Source organism: Carcharodon carcharias, chromosome 13, assembly GCF_017639515.1.
Source record: "Carcharodon carcharias isolate sCarCar2 chromosome 13, sCarCar2.pri, whole genome shotgun sequence".
Lineage (NCBI taxonomy): Eukaryota > Metazoa > Chordata > Chondrichthyes > Lamniformes > Lamnidae > Carcharodon > Carcharodon carcharias.
Window position 1 is genome coordinate 103,413,334 of NC_054479.1, and position 26,600 is coordinate 103,439,933.

The 26,600-nt window shown below is 40.4% G+C and overlaps 1 protein-coding gene across 18 annotated transcripts in view; it reads left to right on the plus strand.

Annotated features, from left to right (window-relative positions):
• Positions 1 to 26,600, plus strand: part of apaf1 (apoptotic peptidase activating factor 1) — a 216,482-nt gene that overhangs the window by 49,139 nt on the left and 140,743 nt on the right. For 12 of the 18 annotated variants that reach the window (XR_005944817.1, XR_005944818.1, XR_005944819.1 and 9 more), the window contains 3 exons: positions 3,943 to 4,110; positions 6,449 to 6,580; positions 13,201 to 13,314. Coding sequence is in view for 10 of the 18 variants with exons in the window: in XM_041202763.1 (XP_041058697.1) it covers positions 3,943 to 4,110; positions 6,449 to 6,580; positions 13,201 to 13,314 (414 nt within the window). In the remaining 8 variants the exon portion in view is untranslated. Of the gene's footprint in view, positions 1 to 2,378; positions 2,446 to 2,694; positions 2,810 to 3,942; positions 4,111 to 6,448; positions 6,581 to 13,200; positions 13,315 to 26,600 lie in introns of those variants that run through there. The other 6 variants (XR_005944823.1, XM_041202771.1, XR_005944824.1 and 3 more) reach the window with 4 other exon arrangements.

Consider the following 26,600-nt stretch of genomic DNA (forward strand, 5'->3'; position numbering starts at 1 on the left):
AAGGAGTCCCACTAAAATTGAAATCAATGGGAATTGGGGTTGGGGGAAAGATCTCCACTGGCTGGAGTCATGCCTAGCACAAGTTAAGCTGGTTGTGGTTATTGCAAGCCAATCAGCCCAGCCTCAGGACACTGCTGTAGGAGTCCCTCAAGGCACTGTCCTAGGCCCAACCATCTTCAGCTGCTTCATCAATGACCTCCCTTCATCATAAGTTCAGGAGTGGGAACATGTAGTAATTGCAGTGTTCAATTCTGTTCGCAACACCTCAGATATTGATGCAGTCAGTGCTGAATGCAGCAAGACCTCAAAAGCATTCGATAATTGAGTTGCTAAATGGCAAGTAATATTTATGCCAAACAACTTCACCAATAGAGAGAATCTAACCACCTCGACTTGACATGCAATGGCATTAACATTGTCAATTCTGCCACCATCAACATCCTAGGGATCACCATTAACCAGAAACTTTATTAGACCACCCACATAAATACTGTGGTGACAAATGCAGGTCAGAGACTGGGAATTCTGTTGCAAGTCACTCACCTCCTGATTCCTCAAAGCCTTTCTGCCATCTGCAATGCACAAGCCAATGATGAAATGTTTTCCACTTGCTTGAATGATTGCAACTCACAATACTCAAGAAGCTTGATACCATCCAGGACCTTCAACACTTCAATCCCTCCAACACTGGCGCACCATGGCAGCATTGTGTACCATCTGAAAGACGCACAGCAGCACCTTGCCAAGGCTTCTTCAACAGCAGCTCCCAAACTCGCAACCCCTACCACCAAGAAGGACCAGGAAGCAGATGCATGGGAACACTGCCAGCTGTAAATTTCCCTCCAACTCACACATTATCCTAACTTGGAAATACATTACCATTCCTTCATCATCGATGAATCAAAGTCCTGTAATTATCTAATTGCATTGTGGGAGTACATTCACCAGAGTTTTAGCAGTTCAAGAAGGCAGCTCCTCACTGCTTTCTTGAGGGTGATTTTGAATGGGCAATAAATGCCACCATTGCCACCAATGCCAACACCCAGTGATGGAATGAAAAGAAAGTTGGCTGATTGCTATTACAGTAGACTAAAATTTGCTTTTGCATATTAAGTTTATTTGTTCAGAATATTTGAAATGAACACAAGCCTATTGATTTCCCTGTGATGCTCATTTACAGATGGCATCATTAGACCACTGAGCAGGAAGCTGTGATAAGTAATGAGTGGTTTCATGCGGTATGTTGTGGGATGAGTAGAAATATCTGTAGAATAATACCTATTAATATTTATAGAAGTATATCACTTTACCGTGCCAAATCATTTTGAAATTTTGTTTTAATGAGCAATGGGACTTTCATTACATCAATCCTTTGACAGCCCTTTGGAAAATAGCAGTGAACTGCAGATGGATCAAAGGAAAATGGCTTTCAAAAACATCAATGATAAATTCTTTAAATGAAAAGTGCATTCAGCTGAATTTCCCCTTAATCTTATTGTTATGGTTCATTTTTAAAACATAGCCATCCTTTTCAATGTTCAGACCATACTTCCAATAAGTGACCCCTGTTATTCTTGATTGGGAAGCATCTGACAGTACAGAAATAAAAAAGCAAAATACTGCAGATGTTGGATATCTGAAATGAAAACAGAAAATTCTGGAAATGCTCAGCAGGTCTTGCAGCATCTGTGGAGAGAGAAACAGAGTTAATGTTTCAGGTTAGTGACCCTTCTTCAGAACAATTCTGAAACATTAACTCTGTTTCTCTCAACAAATGCTGCCAAACCGGCTGGGTAGTTTCTGTATTTCTGTTTGATAGAACAGCCCCTGGTTAACTATTACCCTTAACTATTAGCCTAGTTACAGTAAACGTGCATGCAGATTTATGTAATTCATCAGACTGAATCAGTGCAAATATCACCTGCTAGGCCAGAGTTGCACTGGCTAAAAAAACTACTATACAGATATTACATATTAAAAGGATTGACCAAAGCTAGGTGAGATGCCCACAGTGTATAAAGCAGCATTTTACAACACGCAATAGTTTATTAAATTCTTCGTAAAAACTCAATTTTTCCCTCTGCTTTCATCCAGTAGAAATGTCTGCTATAGTTTTAATGACAATGAAATCTTTCTTCATCTTGAAGCTTCTCCCTGTAGCGTGTGTAACAGCAGCATGGCACATGGGCTCTTGGTTGCTAAGCACCAGCCAGCCTCAGGACTGAAACCATTTTAAGTTTCATATCAAAAGAATGAAATCCATTTTAACTCTTATATTTAACAGTAGATATTATTTATCTATTCCTGCAAGCTCAACAGAACAAAATAGCTATTTTACTCTTGCTTGTAGTAACATCTTCATGTATTTTTCCTGAAAGATGGATTGGATGTTTATTGTTACCAAATCACAACACTATCTTTGGACCAACAAGTTGTTTTAATTACATAAGGTAAATAAATGGCCAGTATTCAGTATAACACAAAATATGCATTTCTCTTTGGTGCATAAACCAACAAAGATATTATTTGCTTTCTTTCTATGCATAAACCTTAAACTTAATCTAGCCTAACTTTGTTTGCCAGCTACCATCTTGCAGCTGTTGACCTCATGATTCAGGTATGACTGGCTGTATGTTGGCTGGCAATATAATTCTGTTGCGTCAGAACACAATCTCCAATCTGTTTGTTATTTAGGGGTTTAGGGAGCTTCAGTGAATCATGTTCTTGACCTCTTTTCAAACAGCCATCAATCAAAAAAAACATGGACACAATCAACAATCTCCTTGTCTTTTGGTAGACTTGGGTAAATGTAAGTTAACAGTACGATTCTTTCATCTTTCTGGCTGTTTTAAAAGGGGATGATAAGTCTTTTTTGATTGGACTGTCTCAAGTTGAGCTTATTTTATGCTCCACATCAATGATTAAGGATCCCTGCAGGCTTCCTGAAACAAAAGTGACAGGTGTCTACACCTCTTGTAATTTCATTAGAACAAATGTCCATTCGTCAATATTGAATGTAGCCAATCTTTGAATCTGAAACAGATTTGCCGTTGCCAATGTAACACCCTAGGTTGATTAAACACTTAGCACTTCTCACAACCATTGTATGGGCCTTGACCAAATTGTCTAGCTTGAATCAATGGCTTTCTATTTGTAGTTGGTCCCTTACCGGTTATTTCTGTATTTTGTATAAAGTTCAAGTTAAAATATTCAACAAGTACATGTTTTGCCACAGGAATGCTCTCAGTTAAATCAATTTCAGAAGTTTTTACATTTATGTGCACTCTTTTTAATTATTTTTGACCAAACGGAGAGGCATCATATAGCTTCATAAGGCACAGACTGCATGGCCAGTTCTGATTGAAGGAAATGGGAGATTTCATTGATGGCTCTTTGGAAATAATTTGCACTGGGGAATGTTCACACTGTTAATTGCTGATAAATAATAATAACAAATACTATTCACCCATCAGCTCACTGACCTACATTGGCTCCTGGTTAAGCAATGCCTTGATTTTAAAATTGACATCTTTGTTTTCAAATCCTTCCACAGCCTCACCCCTCCCTATCTCTGTAATTTACTTCAGCCATACAACCTTCAGAGGTATCTGCCTTCCTCCAATTCTGGGCACTTCACCTTCTCTGGTTTCAATGACTTGCACCATTGATGGCTGCCCCTTCAGCTGCCCAGGTCCCAAGCTCTGGATTTCCCTCCCTAAACCTCTCAACCTCTCTACTTCTCTTTCCTCTTCATAAAACCTATCTCCTTGACCAAGATTTTGGCCATCCAGCCTACACTCTTCTTATGTTGGTGTCATATTTTGTCTAATAACGCTTTAAGTGCCTTGGGACGTTTTACTATGTTAAATGCATTATACAAATACAAGTAGTTGTTTCTGTGGTAAATTTCATTTGTTGCTGTGAATTTTCATGCCGAAACAGGTTCTGTGTATTCTGTGGGCGTTGGAAACAGAAGAAGTAGAAGACATCTTACAAGTCTTTGTCAACAAATCTTTACTATTCTGTGACCGCAATGGGAACTCTTTTCAGTATTACCTGCATGACTTACAATTGGACTTCCTGACTGAACAGAATCGCAAACGACTTCCGGTAGTTTTTCTTATTTTAAGACATAAGTTATTTTTTCCCCATGATCATTTTCTCATTGCTTCATGTTGTATATTTGGCTTCTTAGTGGAAGTAGCAAATCTTTTAGCAAATGTGTAATCATAAATATCGGTATCACATGAGATGTTATAGACTGTTTTGGATATTATGCATGCAGATTACAATTGCAAGATTACATTTTCTTTCTTGATCAACAAGAGACGCAATGGGACTGATCCTTGATTTCTGGCTGAAATTAGTGTGAAAGCCCGGAGAGGTTGTGCCTCCTTTAAGATTTTTTGATCAGATTAAGATTTTGGGATGTATAACTTGAGCACCCGAAACTAATCATAAATCAATTTACCAATAGTTACCTTTGTTATTTTTTAAGGCTTTAACCGTAATAGGTAGACTATGAAACTTTGAACCATAGAAAATTTACAGCACAGAAAGTGGTCATTCAGCCCATTGTGTCTGTGCCCACCGCAAAAGAATCAGAATCACAGAATTGTTATGGTGTAGAAGGAGGCCATTCGGCCCATCTCTCTGCACCATCTCTCTGAGCATTTTTACTTAATGCCAATCTGCCTTTTCCCAATAACCCTGCATATTGTTTCTATTTAGATAATCATCCAATGCCCTCTTGAATGCCTTAATGAACCTGCCTCCAGCACGTTTCCAGACAGTGCATTCCAAACTCTAACTACTACCTCATAGGTAAAGACAGTTGTAAAGTATTCATTTAACACCTCAGCCATGCCCCTTGCCTCTATCTATAAATCTCCTATTTGGTCCCTAAACAGCTCTATTCCTCCTTTTACCACCCTTCTACTACTGATGTGCTTATAGAATACTTTGGAATTTCCTTTTATGTTAGCTGCCAGTGTTTTTTTATAATCCCTCTTTGCTTCTCGTATTTGCTTTTTCACATCTCTCCTGAACCTTCAATACCTGGTCCGTAGCCTTGTAGGTTACAGCACTTCAGATGCAGATCCAGGTGCCTTTTAAATGAGTTGAGGGCTTCTGCCTCCACCACCAAAGCAGGCAGTGAATTCCAAACAGCCAGCACCCTCTTCAGTGGTGAAATTAGAAGGTGTATTTTAAAATTGAATAATAAAGTAATCCATAAGACTATTAATACAGAAGTTCTAGACTGAATAGATTCTAATTAAGAAATATTGTATTGAAGGTGAAATTTAAATGCTTAACTCGCTCAATCCTTTCCAACTCTCAAACAACAGGATCAGCAGATTTAGGCAAACCTTAGACTGAATTTACCACCCTTCCCTAGGGGATGCCACAGAGGATACATCTATCCTTTCTGATATGACATCAGCTAGCAAAGATGTCTCTTGGAACCTCTACTTTTAACCCCTGAATTACCATTACCTCATCTCTAATCAAGCCTGTTGTAATTAGCCAGTCGGTCATTTGCTGTGACTGGGTTAATTTTATTGGATTTAGCCATTTACATACATTGCTCCATGGATTGGAACAATGAGACTGTTCATGATCTTTCTCTTATCTGAATTTGTACAGGTCTCCATTCATTCTCTTGCACCTGGCCCAGGCAGTCAAGGACAGTACCTGACTGTTCACTATTCCTACAGACAATAGCAGTATGTTTAGAAATATTGGTTTGCAGCAGATTAATGCTTTAAACTTCAAATATTAGTATATTAACCAGCCTTAATAACTATTGCTAATTACTTATTCTTCAGTTACTCATTAAAGCTCACTACTTATTTAATTATCTGTTTCTGATTAGTTACTAATTATACATTAATTCTTGAAAGTGATTATTAAGTACAGAATGCAAAATGGCTTCTTTAGCCCAGTGTTAGTACAAAATAGTGCCTTGACCTTGTTAGCTTACTACTGAGAAAATATTGTGAAAACTCCCCAAAGCTGGCCAAGTTACACTAAAATCTACTGCCCAGGCCCACTTATTCTCTCACTAGAGTATATGCCAGAAGGCCCAAAACATTTTTGGCTTGGGTCTTGCTTGATTCTTGCCTTGCTGAATCTCGTTGATTGCGGAAGGGTCTGGGAGATGACTGTGGGTGGGATGGGTGATGGTGTCGGATTGGCTTTGTGGTACCCGATTTCTGGAACTTTTTATATACTGGTGGTCAGACTACTCAAATGTTCATGCAGTGCATGCTCTCGTACCTGAAAGTCACAGTTGTGGTACACAGTTGTCATAGCATCCCTATGTATATTTAAACAGAGAAATAGGTGGATGGGATGTTTACCTATTTACAGGCTTAATTGTGATTTATTAAAATATTTTGAAATTATTTGTTGAGTTGGCTTCTATTCATATTTGCTTTTCTCTCAGGATTTACATGCAAAAATGGTTCGTCAATATCAGAAGACGTACAAAAGACAGTTTCCATCACCTTCTGATGAAGATTGTATGTATTGGTACAGTTTTCTGGCTAACCATATGGCTAAAGCGAATATGGACAAGGTTAGTGCAGACTATACAATTACCTTAGTCTTAATCTGTAAAAATCAACTGAAAGACTACTGTTCCATTTTGAGAATTACAGAAGTAACAATATAAGTCCATAGCGAGAAAGTGTATTTATAGTGGCCATACAAGTCTACCATGATTAGGTATGATTGGCAGAGGAAGCTTTCAGTTGACTGTTTGCTCCATCTCTTATGAAAGTTAGGCTGTGTAACAAATTGATGATTTTACTGTAACATGGTTTATGTAATTCAAAACACTAATTGTTACTCTTTGTCCCATTTTGTTTTTCCATGTTTATCCTAATATATCATCTGTTATTTCTCAAGGGGCAGTCTGACAAATAGCTCCGACCAACAACTACTTGCATTTATATAGTGCCTTTAATATAGTGACATGTCCTAAGGCACTTCGCAGAAATAGTATCAAGCTAAATTTAACACTGATATTAGGACAGGAAAGAGGTAAGTTTTAAGGACTGTTTTAAAGGAGAAAAGAGAGCCGAAGTTTGGGGAGAGAATTCCAGAGCCTGCAGCCTCAGCAGCTGAAGGTATGGCTGTCTTTGATGGAATGGTTAAAATCTGGCACGCTAAAAAGGTAAGAACTGGAGGACTGCAGGTTTCAAACATCTCCCTCTAATTGGAACCTTTTTTAAAAAACTTAAAACTTTGTGAGTGCTATGAACCATGAGCCACTAATTAAATTAAGTTTTGAAGAGCAACAAATACTTATGTGCTAATTGCTATTAGCTTTATTGGGGACATATTTAAGCTGTTCTTCCTATTTCTGTTGCTGTGGAAAAATCCAAACCAGAATCCACCAGCTTCCAAGAATCTGTCAATGCCTCCTTAAAACAGCTACAAAAGGTGTTTAAAAAAATGGGGGCAGGAGGTAATCATCCCCCTAACCTCCATTTCCCTCTCCCATCTAGCATTTGTTTTCTGCTCAGCACTTCCCATCAGTGTGCCTGTTGCTTCATAGAATCTTTTGGTCTAATGTCTCAGTGCTTTACTGTATTATAACAGTGTTGTGTTGCCAGTTTTAATTCTAAACTGCTAAAAATGTTTTTTTAAATTTGGGGGACGATACTAGCTAACTGCTAGTGCAGTTTAACTAACTCCATCTAGGTATTTAAATCAGGGGAACTTAAAAATGCCTTTTGGAAGAAAATGCAATGCACTTAAATGAAATTACATCCTCCAATGAATTTAGATTTTAGTGCTACTTCTGTCCCCCAGTTTGTCAGAAGCTTTTAGGATCCTGAATAATAATTTTTGGTTCTTTTACAAATGTATTTCAGCCTGATGTTTCTTTTGTTATTTATCCACTTATTTTTATTTTTATTTATTTTCATTTTTGTTCATTGTTTTATCCCCACCTTTTATCCTATTTTCAATCTTTTTTCTCACAATCACCCCTCACCCACCCCACCCCACCCCCACAAAAGCCATCTGTCATTTCTTCATATTGTTCTTTGCAGAATGCTTACCCTTGTCCTGGTATTATCACATTTTGCTTTCTTACCTTAATGCCACCATCAGCACCACCCTTAGCTAGTACCGCTACATTAATACCCCTTTGCCCTTTTGGTCATGACATCTTTGCCAATCTCTCCTTTGCCCCCACCTATTGCTGGCCTCCTATCCAGCTTCATTTGCTCCACCCCCCTTAAACAGTATAAATTTCATCACATGTTCACTTCTCTTTAGTTCTGAAGAAGAGTCATACAGACTCGAAACTTTAACTATTTTTCTCTCCACAAATGCTGTTAGAACTGCTGAGTTTTTCCAGCATGTTATGTTTTTGTTTCAGATTTCCAGCATCTGCAGTATTTTGCTTATATCTTTGATTTTGTGTATGTTGTTTTTTGTTGTATTTGTTGCATTTTGTTATAAGGTGAAACTGATTTATTGAAATGAAACATTATCAATTTATTGGCTTGGATTTTGTGGTCAGCCCCAAAAGATGCTGGAAATCTGAAATAAAAACAGACCCGTTCACTAGACTGACAACTGTCATAGAGTTTTTGTGAGCTTTTGATTTGCTGTTATCTGATCCAGTACTATTCTCTACATCTGCGAGAAGCCTGGCTCTTCAACCAATGAATTCTCTTTGAGGCATGGTTTAGCCTAATTGTTCTCAATTCAAAATCCAGGCCATTAGGTATTGTACAGGTTAACCTATTTGAGTGTTTATCTCATCAGAATGTATGCCATTATGTCTTAGCACATTTAACATACCTGCATGTCTAACTTTATGAACTGTTCTGAAGTTAGTTGAGGAAGGGAAGTTTTAAGCTAACTTGCTTCTTTTTGTCCATTCACAAGATGGCATTATTAAAGTGAAGTTTAAATGCTGTTCAATTATGTACTTGATTTATTTTGTAACCCTAATTATATTCATGCAGCTTTGCAACAAATATATATAAGCATGATCATATAAATGCAAGTTGCAGTATGGATATGTACAAGAGACAAAGGATACAGAGTTGATTTTCTCTGGCACGTAGAGGTATTAAGTGACAGCTGGGGTCTGAATCTTCAATCTTCCAACCAAAGTCAGTTACTATGTTTTCCTGTAGAGAAATAATCAGAAGATAAAGCTTTGCTAGGCAATTCTGTCATATTCCGAGCAACTAACTAAAAGGCAATTTTATCAGAGGCTTGGGAGAAGATTCCCCCCACCTACCTTTTCTTTCTCTCTCTCTCTGCCAGAGTTGGTGAGTGACTTGACAATGTTATGGCGCAGGAGATGGTGAATGCTAAGCTGCTCAAATCCCAGAGGGAAACTTACAACGGCAGCCAAAATGTTTTTTGCATTTTCTCTAGTATGAGGAGTGGTTCTGAAATCAGGAAATGATTTCCCTGACTACTTGTGATGATTTTATATTAAAGTAAGCATTTATTAAAAGACAAACTGTAGTAAATGTCTGGAATTCTGCATCCCAGAGAGTTATGGAGGCTAGATCACAAAGTATTTAAAGAGGAGGTAGATAGATTTTTTAAATATCGGGGAATTGAGGGCTAAGAGGAGTTGAGGCTTGGGGCAGATCAGCCATGATCTTATTGAATGGCAGGGCAGGCTTGAGGGGCTGAATGGCCTACTCCTATTTCTAATGTTCTTATGTTCTAAAGGAAAAAAATACATTTACATTTAAACACAAGAATGGTTTCACACAATAAGCAGTACTTTAAAACAGTTCCACAAATCTTAACTTAACTTTACCCTCAGAACTAGCCTCTCCCTTTTCTGTTCAACAGCTATCCTTATAAATTTTAAAATTTATACAAGTGTAGTAATTTTACCACACAGTGCTTTACCCTTTGGGTGTCCTCTGAGGCTGACAGCAACTGGGTCTTTAGGTCTGGCCTTGTTCACACTGTCTTCTGTTAGTTCTGACCAGCTACTGTGCTGCCTTCTGAGAGATCTAAGCAGCTACCCTCTCACATAAGCTTCAGTATTTCCCTAAATGTGTTCCTTCCCTTTGATCTCTCTATTGTTTCAACCAGTCTTTTCAGAAATGCTTTCTTCCCAGGATTGATTAAATTGTCCTTTACTTCAGCTCTTAGACTTGTAAAAACAAACTTACCCTATCTTTACCTCACTCCTTACACCTTTTTAAACCTGCATATATCCCACTTTGAACTAAAACAACTCAGTTCAAGCTATTACTGTTATTGCTTTACATAAAATTCTGATTGAAATTCCTCTTGGTTCATTAACATATAAAAATCACTTCTTACTGTTGACTTTAGACCCTTGTCATCCCTGTAACTCTTATTCCAACTACAGCCTGACTTCCAGTACATAAGAAAATATTTCCGGGCTATTACCAGAAGAACATATTACAATTTCTTGTTTTCTTGACAGCAAGAAAAGGATAAAATACATTTTTGAAAAAAAAAGGACGACATCTGATTTAATCTTGGGTGGGATCTTTAATTGAGTAAAAGTTATCTATATGATTAACTGTTTAAATTCAGTTTCCTAATGGAAAAATCTATCTGCATGCTTCAAATAGAGATTATAGTGAACCTTACAGCAGAAGATAATTTTTGCACGAAAAGTTTCTGTTAGAAATTGAGTTGGTATTTCAAATAAATTACTGGACTAAATTTCTCATTTTATTGATTAATAATTTTGCTTTTTCAGAGTTAGGATCTCAGTAATATAATGTTTTCAGCAGAAAGGCTAAATCTATAACAGCTTTTGATGTGAATATTTCAACTTTCCCCATAACTATTAAAATATAATGAATACAGATCAGCCCTCCTAATTTTTACATAGTGCACTGGAGTAATTAGAACTTAATCAAGTAAAAGTATAATCTTGCTTATAGTCTATTGAAATAGAGTATATAGAGAAATAGAGAAAATTTATGCTGATGGCTTATGTTCACAAGAGTCAATCTAATAAACTGGGCTAATAAAATCTTGTATAATAATAATAAAAAACAGAAAATTCTGGAAAAACTCAGCAGGTCTGGCAGCATCAGTGGAGAGAGAAACAGAGTTAACGTTTTGAGTCCATATGACTCTATTTTAGCTCTGACCTTTTAGCTCTGAAGAAGAGTCATACAGACTCGAAACATGAAGTGTGTTTCTCTCTCCACAGGTGCTGCCAAACCTACTGAGATTTTCCAGCATTTTCTGTTTTTATTTCATTTCCAGCATCCGCAGTATTTTGGATGCTTTCATAATAAAATAATGTGTTTTGTTTTAGGGCCCATTTACATTGTAACTGAATATAATTAATGAAAATGTAGAAATTTGACTGAGGTTTGGGAAAATGTTGGAGCCTATTATAAAGATGTAATAGCAGAGCATTTAGAAATACCTAATCTAATTAAGCAGAGTCAGCATAGCTTCATGAAGGGCAAATCATGCCTATTAAATTTATTAGAGCTCTTTGAGGTGGTTACAAGCAGGATAGATAAAGGAGATCCAGTAGTTGTAAAATATTTGGATTTCCAGAAGGCGTACAATAAGGTACTGCACATAAGGCTACTTAATAAGCTAAGAGCCCATAGTGTTGAGGGTAGTATATTAGCATGGATAGAGGATTGGCTAACTAATAGAAGACAGAGAGTTAGGATAGGAGGGGCATTTTCAAGATGGCAACCTGTAAAATAGTGGAGTGCCACAGGGATCGGTGCTGGGGCCTCAATTATTTGCAATATATATTAATCACTTAGATGAGAGAAGTGAATGTACTATCGCCAAGTTTGCGGATGACACGCAAATAGGTGGGAAGGCAAGTAGTGAGGATGACACAAGGAGTCTGCAGAGGGATATAGACAGGTTTAGTGAGTGGGCAAAAACTTGGCAGATGGAATACAATATGGGAAAATATGAGGTTATGCACTTTGGCAGAAAGAGTAGAGGGGCTGAATATTACTTAAATGGAGAAAGACTAGAAAGCTGCGGCACAGAGGGGTTTGGGAGTCCTTGTGCATGAATCTCAAAAAACTAACATATAAATTCAACAGGTATTAGGGCAGGCAAATGGAATGTTGGCCTTTATTTCAAAAAGAATGGAGTATACAAATAGGGAAGTTTTGCTAAAACTATACAAGGCACTAGTTAGACCACACCTAGAATACTGTGAACAATTTTGGCCCCCTTATCTAAGGAAAGATGTACTGGCATTGGAGGCAGTCCAGAGAAGGTTCACCAGGTTGATCCCGGGTATGGAGAGATTTTCTTATGAGGAGAGGTTGAGTAGGTTGGGCCTGTACTCACTGGAGTTTAGAAGAATGAGAGGCGACCTTATTGAAACATATAACATTCTTAGGGGGTTTTACAGGGTAGATGCTAAGAGGTTGTTTCCCCTTGTGGGAGAGTCTAGGACCAAAGGACATAATATCAGAGTGAGGGAACACCCATTTAAAACAGATGAGGAGCAATTTCTTCTGAGGGCATTCAATCTATGGAATTCTTTACTGCAGAAGACTCTAGAGACTGGGTCGTTAAGTATGAGGTTCAAGGTTCAGATAGACAGATTTTTAATCAGTAAAGGAATCAAGGGTTACGGGGAAAAGACAGGAAAGTGGAGTTGAGGATTATCGGATCAGCCATGATCTCATTGAATGGTGGAGCAGAGTTGATGGGCCGAATGGCCTACTTATGCTCCTACATCTTATGGTACTTTATTCCCTTCCCTGTTTTTCATTCCACCATGAAAATTGTCATCACTCACTCCTTCAGTGATAGTTTAGGGTGCTGTGGACTATGACTTCTGTTATGATCTAAGTCAGTGGCATTCTGAGATTGCCTAACAGGAGGCTATATCCAGATTAGGTGAGCTTGTCAGTAACCTCTGCTTCTGCCTCCCAAAAGATGGAGTACAATATACAAGGTGCCCCATTTAACTGCACAAAATTAATTAAACTCTTGCACCTTGGTTGAGCAGTTTTGAATGCCAGCAGCAGTTTAGACACTTATCCCATGCCTTTTTAGTCAATCTAAATATTTTCAGTAGCAATTTGTGCTAAGTAGGTTGTCTTCCTTGGAACTAATGACCTGGATTGCCCTTTGATCTCTCGAGTATGGATTCTATTTTACCTTTGTGTTATCAGAGAAAAACATGCTGAATGTTGTAAATGTTTTTTTTCACAGGAACTCTATTTACTCATGTTTTCAATGGATTGGATAAAGGCCAAGACTGAACTGATGGGCCCAGCCCAGTTGATAAATGACTTTGTGGAATATAGACACATACTGGATGAAGAGGTACGTTTTACAGTGACCTGAGATATCTGCTGCATGTGTGAGCATTTGCTAAATTCTTGTTAAGATGGCTGGTAAAGCAATGGTTCAGGTCTAATTATTAAAGCAAAATTCTGTGGATGCTGGAAATCTGAAAAAAAAATCTCGGGCAACATCTTTAGACAGAGAAAAGAGAATCTGTTTCTCTCCCACGGGTGCTTCCTGATCTGTTAAGTATTTCCAGCGGTCTCTGTTGTTTACATCTTACCATTGCCTGTTGTTTTAAGTTGTGTGTTAGTGGAATTCTCTTGTGCTTCCAAACAATGGATTAAATCAGAAATTTAACAAAGGCTCCATTGAGAACATTAGGAAATAAGATTTAACATTAGCTGGTTATGAACATTTTTTAAACATCTCGAAGTATCGTCATCAATTAAACCTCACACCTGAGACTTGAATACATAATCTAGGTTATGCTTCAGTGCAGAACTAAGGGAGCGCCGCACTATTAAGTGCCATCTTTTAGGTGAGAGACTAAGACAAAGCCCATTTGCTTTCTCAGGAGACATAGAAGATCCCATGGCATTATTCAAAGAATAACGCTTCAATTCTCTGGGTATCTTGGCTAACATTTAACCTTCAACAAACCTTATTAAACAGATTGCCTGATCATTTATCTCATTGTCATGCGTGGGACCTTGCTGCGTGCAGATTAGTTGCTGCTGTTACAATTATGAGGTTTATAAGATTATTTTGATTTTGGACTGTAGCTTTAAATTTAGAGTAAATGAAAGAGGTCATGCAACTTGTTCTGGTTTCCCCTGACATTAAGCATAGGTGGTTAAATTGTTAGAGATCAAAAGAAAGCTTAGATTGTTTTACTGAGAAGAAAGTGCAAGATATCCACACTTAGAGACAATGATTGCAGTCTCTGAGTTCACCATAGAAAGATTTTGAGACTCCCAAAGTTCCAGAGAGGTGTTTAAAATACTGATTTGTAATCAATTGTTCTGTAAACTGCCTATTTACTTCTAAGGTGAAAGAGGGCTGGTCTCTCAAGGAGCTAATTAGAATTTCTACCTGGATACAAGGTTAATGTGTTTCATGTTGCCATGGGGTAGAGAAAACCATGTTTGAGATCAGGTTACAGGCTTTCCTGCGTATCAGTGATTATCACAGATATCAACTCCAGGCAGTAGTTCTGTGGTCAGCAGAGGAAAATGGCTGTTTGGCTTTATGAGCTACCAAAGCTGGATGGAGGAGGGAGACGGCCTCTAGTTGAAGAAATGCATCCAGCAGCCACCTAAGGATTCCGGGAGATTCATGCTGGCATTGCTGGGGGATGAAGAATAATTGGAACAGGCTTTACTGTTGGTGGTGGATTTAAGAAACTCTCCAAAAACTGAGGAAAAAACCTGGAGATGATCAAACTTAAAGTTACTACTCGGCGAAATGGCGAATATGTATTCATTTGTTGGAAGCTGGAAGCAACCGTGGACTGTTTGCTAAAAGGAATGTAATTCCATAGAGTGAAATGGGTGATAAGGATACAAGGGGCATGTCACTTTCTGTAGTTCAAGCATAAGTTGCATACAAAGTCAATAGATTTTTTTTTAGGTATTACAGTAAGAGTTTCAAAACATGAAATCTTGTGCTTTTCTTTCAGCTATCAACTGGAAGTTTGAATCTCTTTTTAGAAGTTAAAGGTCTCTACAGAGATCATAACACTGCATTTCTCAACATTATGGCAGTGACAGCATTTCAAAAGTACTTCACTGGCTATGAGATGCTTTGGGAAGTTTTGAGGTCATAAAAGAGAATATATAAATGCAAGTTTGTTCTTATTAAGAATACTTTAAAGGACGCAGAGCAAGAAAATGAAATTAAGTCATGTCTCTTGAAATCTAGCAACAACATAGACATAATGGCTTCCTTCTGTACCAGAATTCCTATGCAAGAGACTCTGCTTTGTATTTGAAGGAGTTTCATAAGTACAAGATCAATATCTGAAAACTGGAAGATAATAAAACTTTTCCCAATATTTAGAAGAGTGGTAATAAATGAGGAAAGATGTGACAGTAACCAGTAGAGTTTTGCAGAACTCTGTTTTGTGTTCATTGCTGTTTACACTATTCATACAGCAAAAATGAAAGCAGTTGATCTTTGTAATAAATAAAACTGTTGTGACACAACAGTGTTGTGATCAAGGGATAATTTTAAGGGAGATTGATTAGAATTCAGGTAGGCATGGATCAATTGGGTTAAGAATATAAGACAGATGGACTTCAATGTGAATATGAATATAGAAAATATAGAGTTATGCATATGATGAAGACATGCAACAAGGAGTATGTTGCTAAAGGTGGATAAGATAAGGTGGATTAGTGTGACCATTGACTTCACTGAAAATATCCAGTTAATTTGCAGCAATAAAATGTATCTTTTAATTATAAATAAAATCCATTATTCTATATGGGATTCAATAGCTCCTATATGCTGAGTCATGCACAATGAGTTAACTTGCTGTTTCTTTTATTGAAATTTCTATAACTGTATGGTTATAACTTTAGATAGAACACTGTCGAGCCCAATTTGGAAATATTGTGTGCAATGTTGGCACCTTGCCTTCAAAAGGGCAATGATTTGTTGGCAGTGCTCAATGATGAGCCCAATAACAATGAGCATGATTCTGGAACTGTGTTCAAAATTATTTGTTACAAAGAAATGGAGGAAACATGTTTCAGCTCTTTAACATGCTGAGAGGAATGGATAATATGGTGGCATAGAGTGGATGGTCAATCTAAAAGACATGTATAAAATTAACAAGTTTCCTCCTTGCAAAGGGGCAGTGTGTTTGGCATAAATCCATAGCTAAAGCAACTAATGGTTGAGTATCGAGTTGGGAGTTCAGGGTAGCTTTTGTGGAGCGATTTGAAGTGTATATAGCTGCCCATCCAGCTCTGGATGTGGGATTACTTCTCTCTGTGTATATCAATGCTTTGGATGTAGGTATGGAAGGAGTAGTGTTGAAATTTGCAGATGATACCAAAATAAGGGTATTGTTAATTCTTTTGAAGACCAAAGGAAACTGGAAAGGACATTGATATGTTGGGGGAATGGGTTAAAAAGTAGCAGATGGAATTCAATGTCAGCACATGTAAGGGGATGCGTTTTTAGATTTAAAAAAAATATATCGGCAATAATTATACTCAAAAGTAGGTTCAGTGCTGTGGAAGAGCAGAAGGACTTGGGAGTACAACTCACAGAACAATAAAGGCAGCATCGTGTGCTGGTGCAGCTATGAGGGAAAATAATACAGGTCTGTTCTAACTTGAGGGGAGAATATAAAAACCAAAACATAGTGATGAGCCTATACAAAACTTGAAGTTCTCAGTTAATGTGCAATGTTTCAATATTATGATTTCACATTACAGGAAGGATGTTAAGACTTCACAGAGGGTGCAGCACAGATTCACTAGATTGTTGCCTGCTAGAAGGAAATGATAAGTCCAAAGAAACACTTGAAATTGTAGTTCTGTTTTCTTTAGAACAATGTAGGTTATGAGGTGGTATACCAGAAGTGTTCAAAATGATGAAAGAATGGGACAGAGTAGAGAGAAGAAGATTGTCCAAAAGTTTAAGGGTCAAGAACAAGGGGTCCATGAATACACAATTAAATGCAAGAGATTTGGAACTGAGGGCAGAAGAAATGGGAATTCAACAACAACTGGCATTTATATACACCTTTACCATCATAAAACTTCTCAAGTTGCTTCACAGGAGCATTAGTATCAGAGTTTGACACTGAGTCATATAAGGACAGGTAACAAAAAACTTGGTCAAAGATGTAGGTTTTAAAGGAGGCTAGATAGAGAGCTAGGCAGAAAGTTAAGGAGGGAATTCTAGAGCTTGGGGCATAGGCAGCTGAAGGCACAGCAACCAGCAGGGGAACGATTACAATTTTGGATGCTCAAGAGGCCAGAATTAGAGGATTGCAAAGTCCTTGGAGGGTTGTGCTGATGGAAGAGGATTCTGAGATGGGGAGGAGTGAGGCCCTGGAGGGCCAAACTGAGGTGTTGATGATCTGGGAACCAGTGTAGATCAGTAAGCACAGGGGTGAAAGATGAACTGAACATGGTGTGAGTTAGGTTACATGCATCAGAGTTTTAAATAAGCTCAAGTTTATGGAGGATGGCAGCCAGGAGAACATTGGAATAGTCAAGCCTAGAGGTAAAAAGACATGGATGAGGTTTTTGGCAGCAGGTGAGCGAGGCAGGAATGGAGGTAGGCGATGTTACATAGGTGGCTTTAGCTATGGAACCTGTATGTAATTGGAAACACCCCTTCAAGTCAAATATGACACTATAGTTCCTAATTGTATGGTTCAGCCTCAGACAGTGACGAGGGAGAGTGATGGCGTCTGGCTATCAAACTGTTTGAGGTAGAGACTGAAGACAATGACAGGAGCGGGAGGAGAATCCATTGCAGTCATTTCTCTGGTTATGACTGGACAGTTAAGAATGAAACCAGTTGAGGGCAGTCCCACCCACCTGAGTGATGCGGGAAAGACATTGGGGGAGGATGATGTGGACTATCATGTCAAAGGCTGCAGGTGGGTTGAGAAGGATGAGGTGGGATAGTTTGATTACAGTCAAATAGGATGTTATTTGAGACTTTGAAGGATGTTTAAGTGCTATCGCTGGTGCGGAATCTTAATCAGAGAGGCCCAAATATCGAGTTGTGGGAAAAATGAGTGTGGATTTAAGAGGTAACAAGATGTTCAAGGAGTTTGGAGAGGAAGGGGTAGTTGGTGATGGGGTGGCAGTTTGCAAGAACAGAGAGGGTTTGATGGCAACAGATTTTAAGGGGAGGGGGACAATATCTAAGGAGAGGGAACTGTTAACAATATTAACTAGCATTGGGGCTAGAAAGAGATGTTGAATGGTCAGTAAATTTGTGGGAATAGGATTGAGAGAGCAGGAGGTGGGCCATATGAACCAGTTGAGCCAGGAGAGAACCTAAGGGGAGATGGAAAATGCACTAGAGAAAGGTGAACCTAAGGGGAGAAGGAAAAGGAACTACAGAAAGGTGAGAGTTCAGGACTAGGGAATGTGGGAACATTGAGGGCTGTTTGGCTTGATAGGTAGGTGAAAGGAGGGCAGCAGAGGCAGCTGAACAGATCATCTCAATCTTACTGCCAAAGAGATCCATGTGCTCCGTGCACTTGCTTTTGGAGGTGTGGGTAGAGGAGGAAGGGGGTAGGTGTTTGTGAAGATGCTTTATATAGAGAAGAGAAGTTGGGTTATCTTTGCACTGCAGGATAGTACTGGAGTAGTGAGCAGTTTTGGCAAGCAAAAGCATGACCTGATAGTGCTTTGTCTTCCAGTCAGATCTGGTGGTGAATAGCTAAACTAGTTGTCTACCATAAGTATTTGAGACTGTGTTCCTTGAACTTGAGGGAGCAGAGATGAGGGTTGCACTGGGGCAACACCAGAGTGAGAATAATGGTTTTAATGGGGGTATTAAAGGTGGAGGTGAGGGTGTGATTGAACAGATCCATAGCTGCAGAAATGTCTTAATGAATGGAGGGCCAAAGGCTGGAAAGCTGGGAATTTGAATGTGTCGTTGTAATTAATTGGGGGTTCCAGGATTAATGGTTGAGACAGAGAGACTGTGTTAGTATTCAACATTAGACTGGATAGTAGCTTGAAGTTTTATTGGAACAGGTTATGGAAATATGATTAGTGCTGTTTGATCACAAGGAAGGTCAGTGGCAACTGTGGGGCTAAATGGCCTGTTTCTGTGCTGTTTCTCCGGAGCTCTGCACCAGATCACAGGATGAAAGTTCTAACTTGTGGTTGCATTTGCGGAGTATTCCTGGTCTCAGACATATCTTTGCCGAGATGCTCTGGCTGCTCTCTGTACTTCTTTGGATCTGGTTGCAGAGCAATAGTGCCGTGGTCAGCCACCCATTCCATGGTTGACACATGATAGGTGATATGCTACAATAAAAAGGCACAAATCTACTTTTAAGAAAGGAGATAATTGATGAGGGTGGGGTGCTAATTAATGCTCAGTGATGCTTACATGGCTTTATATAGCTAATGTAATTATTACACTAGTTATTAATCTTCCTGACATATTAGCATATTATACTATTATATAAACAATATAATATGTGCATATGTGTCGATATATTTTTATATATGCTGAGATGAGGAGGAATTTCTTTGCTCAGAGGATGGTGAATCTTTGGATTCTCTACCCTAGAGCGCTGTGGAGGCTCAATCATTGAGTATGTTCAAGACAGAGATCAATAGATTTCTAAATATTAAAGATATCAAGGGATATGGGGATAGTGCAGGAAAATGGCATTTAGGTAGAAGATAAGCCATGATCTAGTTGAATGGCAGAGCAGGCTCAAGGGGCTGAATGGCCTACTCTTATTTCCTGTGTTCCTATACCATATTCAAAATTCACCACATTCAATATTCCCCAATTTGCATTATTTCAGTTTATTAGTTTCCTTTATAAATAACTAAATTAGGAACAGTTCACTGCTCTGTGGATTTTGAAACTTTAACTAATTGGTGCAATGACTAAAACTAATTTGTGTTCTTAAATGTCCTAAATGGAAAACTTCCAAAAGTTTCTTGTTCCTTTGACAGCTGTTGATGTGCAGAACTGTGCTGTCTGCTAGTCTGTCATCTCTGTAATTCAAAGTTTTTGATTTTCATTAAACTTGATGAACTACTTTTTTTATTCATTCATGGGATGTGGGCATTACTGGCTAGGCCAGTATTTATTGCCCATTCCTCCTTACTGTCTCTCATTGTTCTTCAATAGTTAGCATGTTAGGAACACAATGGACCCCTGTGTTATAAACAAACATTTTCTCCTCCATGAGTCAAGATGTTTTCTTGAATTTCTACTGGATTTGATAATTGGCTACTTTTTTTCACATCTAGTACTGGTGAAAAACATTATTTTAGACGCTGTAGAACTTCGACCCACTGAAGTAGTCTGGACAGATGTACGTTCAGTGTAAATTTGATAGTTTCAGATTTGTAAAATAGGACCTCACACTACAGATTTTGTGCCGAGCGAAACTAATTAACGAAAGCACTCCCAGCCTCGGTGGCTCTCACTACTGCAGGCAGTGTTCACTTTGTATTAGCTCTGATTCTTCCTGCTTCCACATTACTGTTTTGCAGACCTGGAAGAACTATTCCCAGTGCTCCTCCTAATTTGACAAAATGCAGTAGGACCCAACAGCATTGTTAGTTTAAGAAAAGCACAGCAATTACAAATGAAGATAAAAACAAAAAATTGCGGATGCTGGAAATCAAAAACAAAAACACCTGGAAAAACTCAGCAGGTCTGGCAGCATCTGTAGAAGGGAGCACCGTTAATGTTTCGAGTCCGCATGACTCTTCAACAGAACTAAGGAAAGTTAGAAAAGGGGTGAAATATAAGCTGGTTTAAGTGGGGGGGGTTGGGACAAGACAGCTGGATAGAGGGCCAGTGATAGGTGGAGATAACCAAAAGATGTCACAGACAAAAGGACAAAGAGGTGTTGAAGGTGGTGATATTATCTAAAGGAATGTGCTAATTAAGGTTAGAAAGCAGGACAAGTAAGGTACAGAAAGCCCTACTTGGGGTGGGATGAAGGAATCAAAAAAGGCTAAAAGGTAGAGAGATAAAACAATGGATGGAAATACATTTAAAAATAATTGAAATAGATGGGAAAAGAAAAATCTGTATAAATTATTGGAAAAAACAAAAAGGAGGGGGATAAAACAGAAAGGGGGTGGGGATGGAGGAGAGAGTTCATGATCTAAAATTGTTGAACTGAATATTCAGTCTGGAAGGTTGTAAAGTGCCGAGTCAGAAGATGAGGTGCTGTCCTCCAGTTTGTGTTGAGCTTCACTGGAACAATGCAGCAAGCCAAGAAAGGACACGTGGGCATGAGAGCAGGGTGGAGTGTTGAAATGGCAAGCGACGGGGAGGTCTGGGTAATGCTTGCGGACAGAACGAAGGTGTTCTGCAAAGCGGTCACCCAGTCTGCATTTGGTCTCTCCAATGTAGAGGAAACCGCATTGGAAACAACGAATGCAGTAGACTAAGTTGAGGGAAGTACAAGTGAAATGCTGCTTCACTTGAGATGAGTGGGCCCTTGGACGGTGAGGAGAGGGGAGGTGAAGGGGCAGGTGTGCATCCTCTGCGGTTGCATGGGATGGTTCCGTGGGAGGGAGTTGAGGTGTAGGGGCTGATGGAGGAGTGCACCAGGGTGTCACGGCGGGAACGATCCCTACGGAATGCCACCGGGGGTGTGAAGGAAAGATGTGTTTGGTGGTGGCATCATGCTGGAGTTGGCGGAAATGGCGGAGGATGATCCTTTGAATGCGGAGGCTGGTGGGGTGATAAGTGAGGACAAGGAGGACCCTATCATATTTCTGGGAGGGAGAAGAAGGTGTGAGGGCGGATGCGTGGGAGATGGGCTGGACACGGTTGAGGGCCCTGTCAACCACCGTGGGTAGAAAACCTCGGTTAAGGAAGAAGGAGGACATGTCAGGGGAACTGTTTTTGAAGGTGGCATCATCAGAACAGATGCGACGGAGGCGAAGGAACTGAGAGAATGGGATGGAGTCCTTACAGGAAGCGGGGTGTGAGAAGCTGTAGTCGAGGTAGCTGTGGGAGTCGGTAGGCTTGTAATGGATATTGGTGGACAGTCTGTCACCAGAAATTGAGACAGAGAGGCCAAGGAAGGGGAGGGAAGTGTCAGAGATAGACCACGTGAAAATGATGGAGGGGTGGAAATTAGAAGCAAAATTAATAAAATTTTCCAGGTCCAGACAAGAGCATGAAGCAGCACCGAAGTAATCATCGATGTACTGGAGAAACAGTTGTGGAAGGGGGCCGGAGTAGGACTGGAACAAGGAATGTTCCACATACCCCATAAAAAGACAGGCATAGCTGGGGCCCATGCGGGTACCCATAGCCACACCTTTTATTTGGAGGAAGTGAGAGGAGTTAAAGGAGAAATTGTTCAGTGTGAGAACAAGTTCAGCCAGACAGAGGAGAGAAGTGGTGGCTGGGGATTGTTCGGGCCTCTGTTTGAGGAAGAAGCGGAGAGCCATCAGACCATCCCAGTGGGGGATGGAGGTGTAGAGGGATTGGACGTCCATGATGAAGAGGAGACAGTTGGGGCCAGGGAACTGGAAATTGTTGACATGATGTAGGGTGTCAGAGGAATCATGGATGTAGGTGGGAAGGGACTGGACAAGGGGAGAGAAAATGGAGTCAAGATAGCGAGAAATGAGTTCCGTGGGACAGGAACAGGCTGACACGATCGGTTTGCTGGGTCAGTCCTGTTTGTGGATTTTGGGTAGGAGGTAGAAGCGGGCCGTCTGAGGTTGGGAGACTATCAGGTTGGAAGCTGTGCAAGGAAGATCTCCAGGGGAGATGAGGTCAGTAACAGTCCTGGAAACAATGGCTTGATGTTCAGTAATGGGGTCATGGTCCAGGGAGAGATAGGAGGAAGTGTCTGCGAGTTGACGCACAGCCTCTACGAGGTAGAGGTCAGTGCGCCAGACAACAACAGCACCACCCTTGTCAGTGGGTTTGATGACAATGTCAGGGTTGGACCTGAGAGAACGGAGTGCAGCAGGTTCAGAGAGAGACAGGTTAGAATGGGTGCGAGGAGCAGAGAAATTGAGAAAATTTTTCATTGAGAACTGTCACTGTGACATTAGTTGTCTCAATTTCTCTGCTCCTCTCACCCATTCTAACCTGTCTCTCTCTGAACCTGCTGCACTCCGTTCTCTCAGGTCTGACCCTGACATTGTCATCAAACCCACTGACAAGGGTGGTGCTGCTGTTGTCTGGCGTACTGACTTCTACCTCGCAGAGGCTGTGCGTCAACTCGCAGACACTTCCTCCTACCTCTCCCTGGACCATGACCCCACCACTGAACATCAAGCCATTGTTTCCAGGACTGTTACTGACCTCATCTCCCCTGGAGATCTTCCTTGCACAGCTTCCAACCTGATAGTCTCCCAACCTCAGACGGCCCGCTTCTACCTCCTACCCAAAATACACAAACAGGACTGTCCCGGCAGACCGATCATATCAGCCTGTTCCTGCCCCACGGAACTCATTTCTCACTATCTTGATTCCATTCTCTCTCCCCTTGTCCAGTCCCTTCCCACCTACATCCGTGTTTCCTCTGACACCCTACATCATATCAACAATTTCCAGTTCGCTGGTCCCAACTGCCTCCTCTTCACCATGGACGTCCAATCCCTCTACACCTCCATCCCCCACCGGGATGGTCTGATGGCTCTCCGCTTCTTCCTCGAACAGAGGCCCGAACAATCCCCATCCACCACTACTCTCCTCCATCTGGCTGAACTTGTTCTCGCACTGAACAATTTCTCATTAAACTCTCACTTCCTCCAAATAAAAGGTGTGGCTATGGGTACTCGCATGGGCCCCAGCTATGCCTGTCTCTTTATGGGGTATGTGGAACATTCCTTGTTCCAGTCCTACTCCGGCCCCCCCCGCCACAACTCTTTCTCTGGTACATCAATGATTACTTCGGTGTTGCTTCATGCTCTCTTCTGTACCTGGAAAATTTTATTAATTTTGCTTCCAATTTCCACCCCTCCATCATTTTCACGTGGTCTTTCTCTGACACTTCCCTTCTCTTCCTTGACCTCTCTGTCTCAATTTCTGAGTGATAGACGGTCCACCAATATCCATTACAATGATAAAAACAAAAAAACTGCGGATGCTGGAAATCCAAAACAAAAACAGAATTACCTGGAAAAACTCAGCAGGTCTGGCAGCATCGGCGGAGAAGAAAAGAGTTGACGTTTCGAGTCCTCATGACCCTTCGACAGAATATCCATTACAAGCCTACCGACTCCCACAGCTACCTCGACTACGCTCCTCACACCCCGCTTCCTGTAACGACTCCATCCCATTCTCTCAGTTCCTTCGCCTCTGTCGCATCTGTTCTGATGATGCCACTTTCAAAAACAGTTCCTCTGACATGTCCTCCTCCTTCCTTAACTGAGGTTTTCCACCCACGGTGGTTGACAGGGCCCTCAACCGTGTCCAGCCCATCTCCTGCGAATCCGCCCTCACGCCTTCTTCTCCCTCCCAGAAACATGATAGGGTCCCCCTTGTCCTCACTTATCACCCCACCAGCCTCCACATTCAAAGGATCATCCTCCACCATTTCCGCCAACTCCAGCATGATGCATCTTCCCTTCACACCTCCGGTGGCATTCCATAGGGATTATTCCCTCCGTGACACCCTGGTCCACTCCTCCATCAGCCCCTACACCTCAACCCCCTCCCACAGCACCATGCAACTGCAGAAGATGCAACACCTGCCCCTTTACTTCCCCTCTCCTCGCTGTCCAAGGGCCAAACACTCATTTCAAGTGAAGCAGCATTTCACTTGTACTTCCCTCAACCTAGTATACTGCATTTGTTGCTCCCAATGCGGTTTCCTCTACATTGGAGAGACCAAATGCAGACTGGGTGACCGCTTTGCAGAACACCTTCGTTCTGTCCGCAAGCATTACCTAGACCTCCCTGTCACTTGCCATTTCAACACTCCACCCTGCTTTCATGCCCACATGTCCTTCCTTGGCCTGCTGCAATGTTCCAATGAAGCAACGCAAACTGGAGGAACAGCACCTCATCTTCTGACTTGGCACTTTACAGCCTTCTGTACTGAATATTGAGTTGAACAATTTTAGATCATGAACTCTCTCCTCCATCCCCATCCCCTTTCTGTTATTTTCCCCTCCTTTTTGTTTTTTACAATAACTTATATAGATTTTTCTTTTCCCACCTATTTCAATTATTTTTAAATGTATTTCCATCCATTGTTTTATCTCTAGCTTTTAGCCTTTTTCGATTCCTTCACCCCACCCCACCCCCACTAGGGCTATCTGTACCTTGCTTGTCCTGCTTTCTACCCTTAATTAGCACATTCCTTTAGATAACATCACCACCTTCAACACCTCTTTGTCCACCTACCACTGGCCCTCTATCCAGCTCTCATCCCAACCTCCTCCTCCTCCTCCCCCCCCCCACTGCCCCCCCACCCACCCAATTGTTAAGCTCGAGCTTTCAGTGACCAGAGCATAATGTAATGAAGCTAAAGTTATGCAGCACCTGGCTAGCATACTCCTCCCTAAATCCACTACTAAATGCAGGCTAACTGATGATATTCTTATTGCTGTTTACCCGACTTTGTCACATTTGCCGAGCTAACTGTTCCAATATGTATGAAACATTTTGCAATGCCTAATATAAATTTAAGCCTTTAGAGGTAGCCAAAGCTTTGAATGAAGCCTTCAGTCAGTGGCTGTGACATTGTTTTCTGAACTCCTGTTGAATAGAATTTGTATATTTTGAATCATTTGTGTTTCTTTTTGGGAATGTGAATTCTTGAAAATTGAAGGAAATGTATTCATTTTGAAACCATTCCCCTTTTGATTTCACCGTGCTCTTAGCAGGAGTGCATTGATATATTAGTGTCTAGTGTGTTTGCATTGAGAGCAGTAAGGTATTATGGTTTAACAGTGTTAGGTTTAGTAAGTCAAATTGCCTTGTTGAATTTCGATTGGATTGGATGAGCAGCTTCCCCCTGTCAGGTTACGGTTTATTTTAAACTGTTCTCCCCTCGAAACAGCATGTTCAAATCAGTATAATAAAAACAGAAAGTGCTGGAAATCTCAGCAGGTTTGGCAGCATCTATACAGAGAGAGATGGAGTTAATATTTTGAATGCAATATGATCTTTCTTCGGAACTGTGTGTTTTAGTGTTCAAGACATTAACTTGGCACCTGGATAATGGAATAATAAATGCTGTTTTTTTTTGTCACGCTTGACAAGTAATTGTCTCATGTTTGACACTTCATTTAGAAAATGCGTTTACTGGGATTGATATGCACAGCAACCTGGGAAGCTAAACTTCACTTATAATTAAACACTGAAGGAAGTGGTCCTGGCAGCAAATAGCCCTTTTATTTGGGGTTGCTGTCTGTCCTTGGCTTGCTTTTTGTGCATAACTGCTTCTAATTGACATGGATGTTGGCAAAGCAAGAGAGCCCCCTTAGACTCCAGATTATTTGCCAGTTATAAATCCTCATTTGCAATGAGGTATGTGCCAGAGGGCTTTAGCCATAGGTTTATAATGAAAAGGACTGCACCTTCTTGAAGCTCGTAACAAGACCTGTCTTGTTCCTTTTTGGAGATTTTGGGGTTGGGGTGGAGGAACATTTACT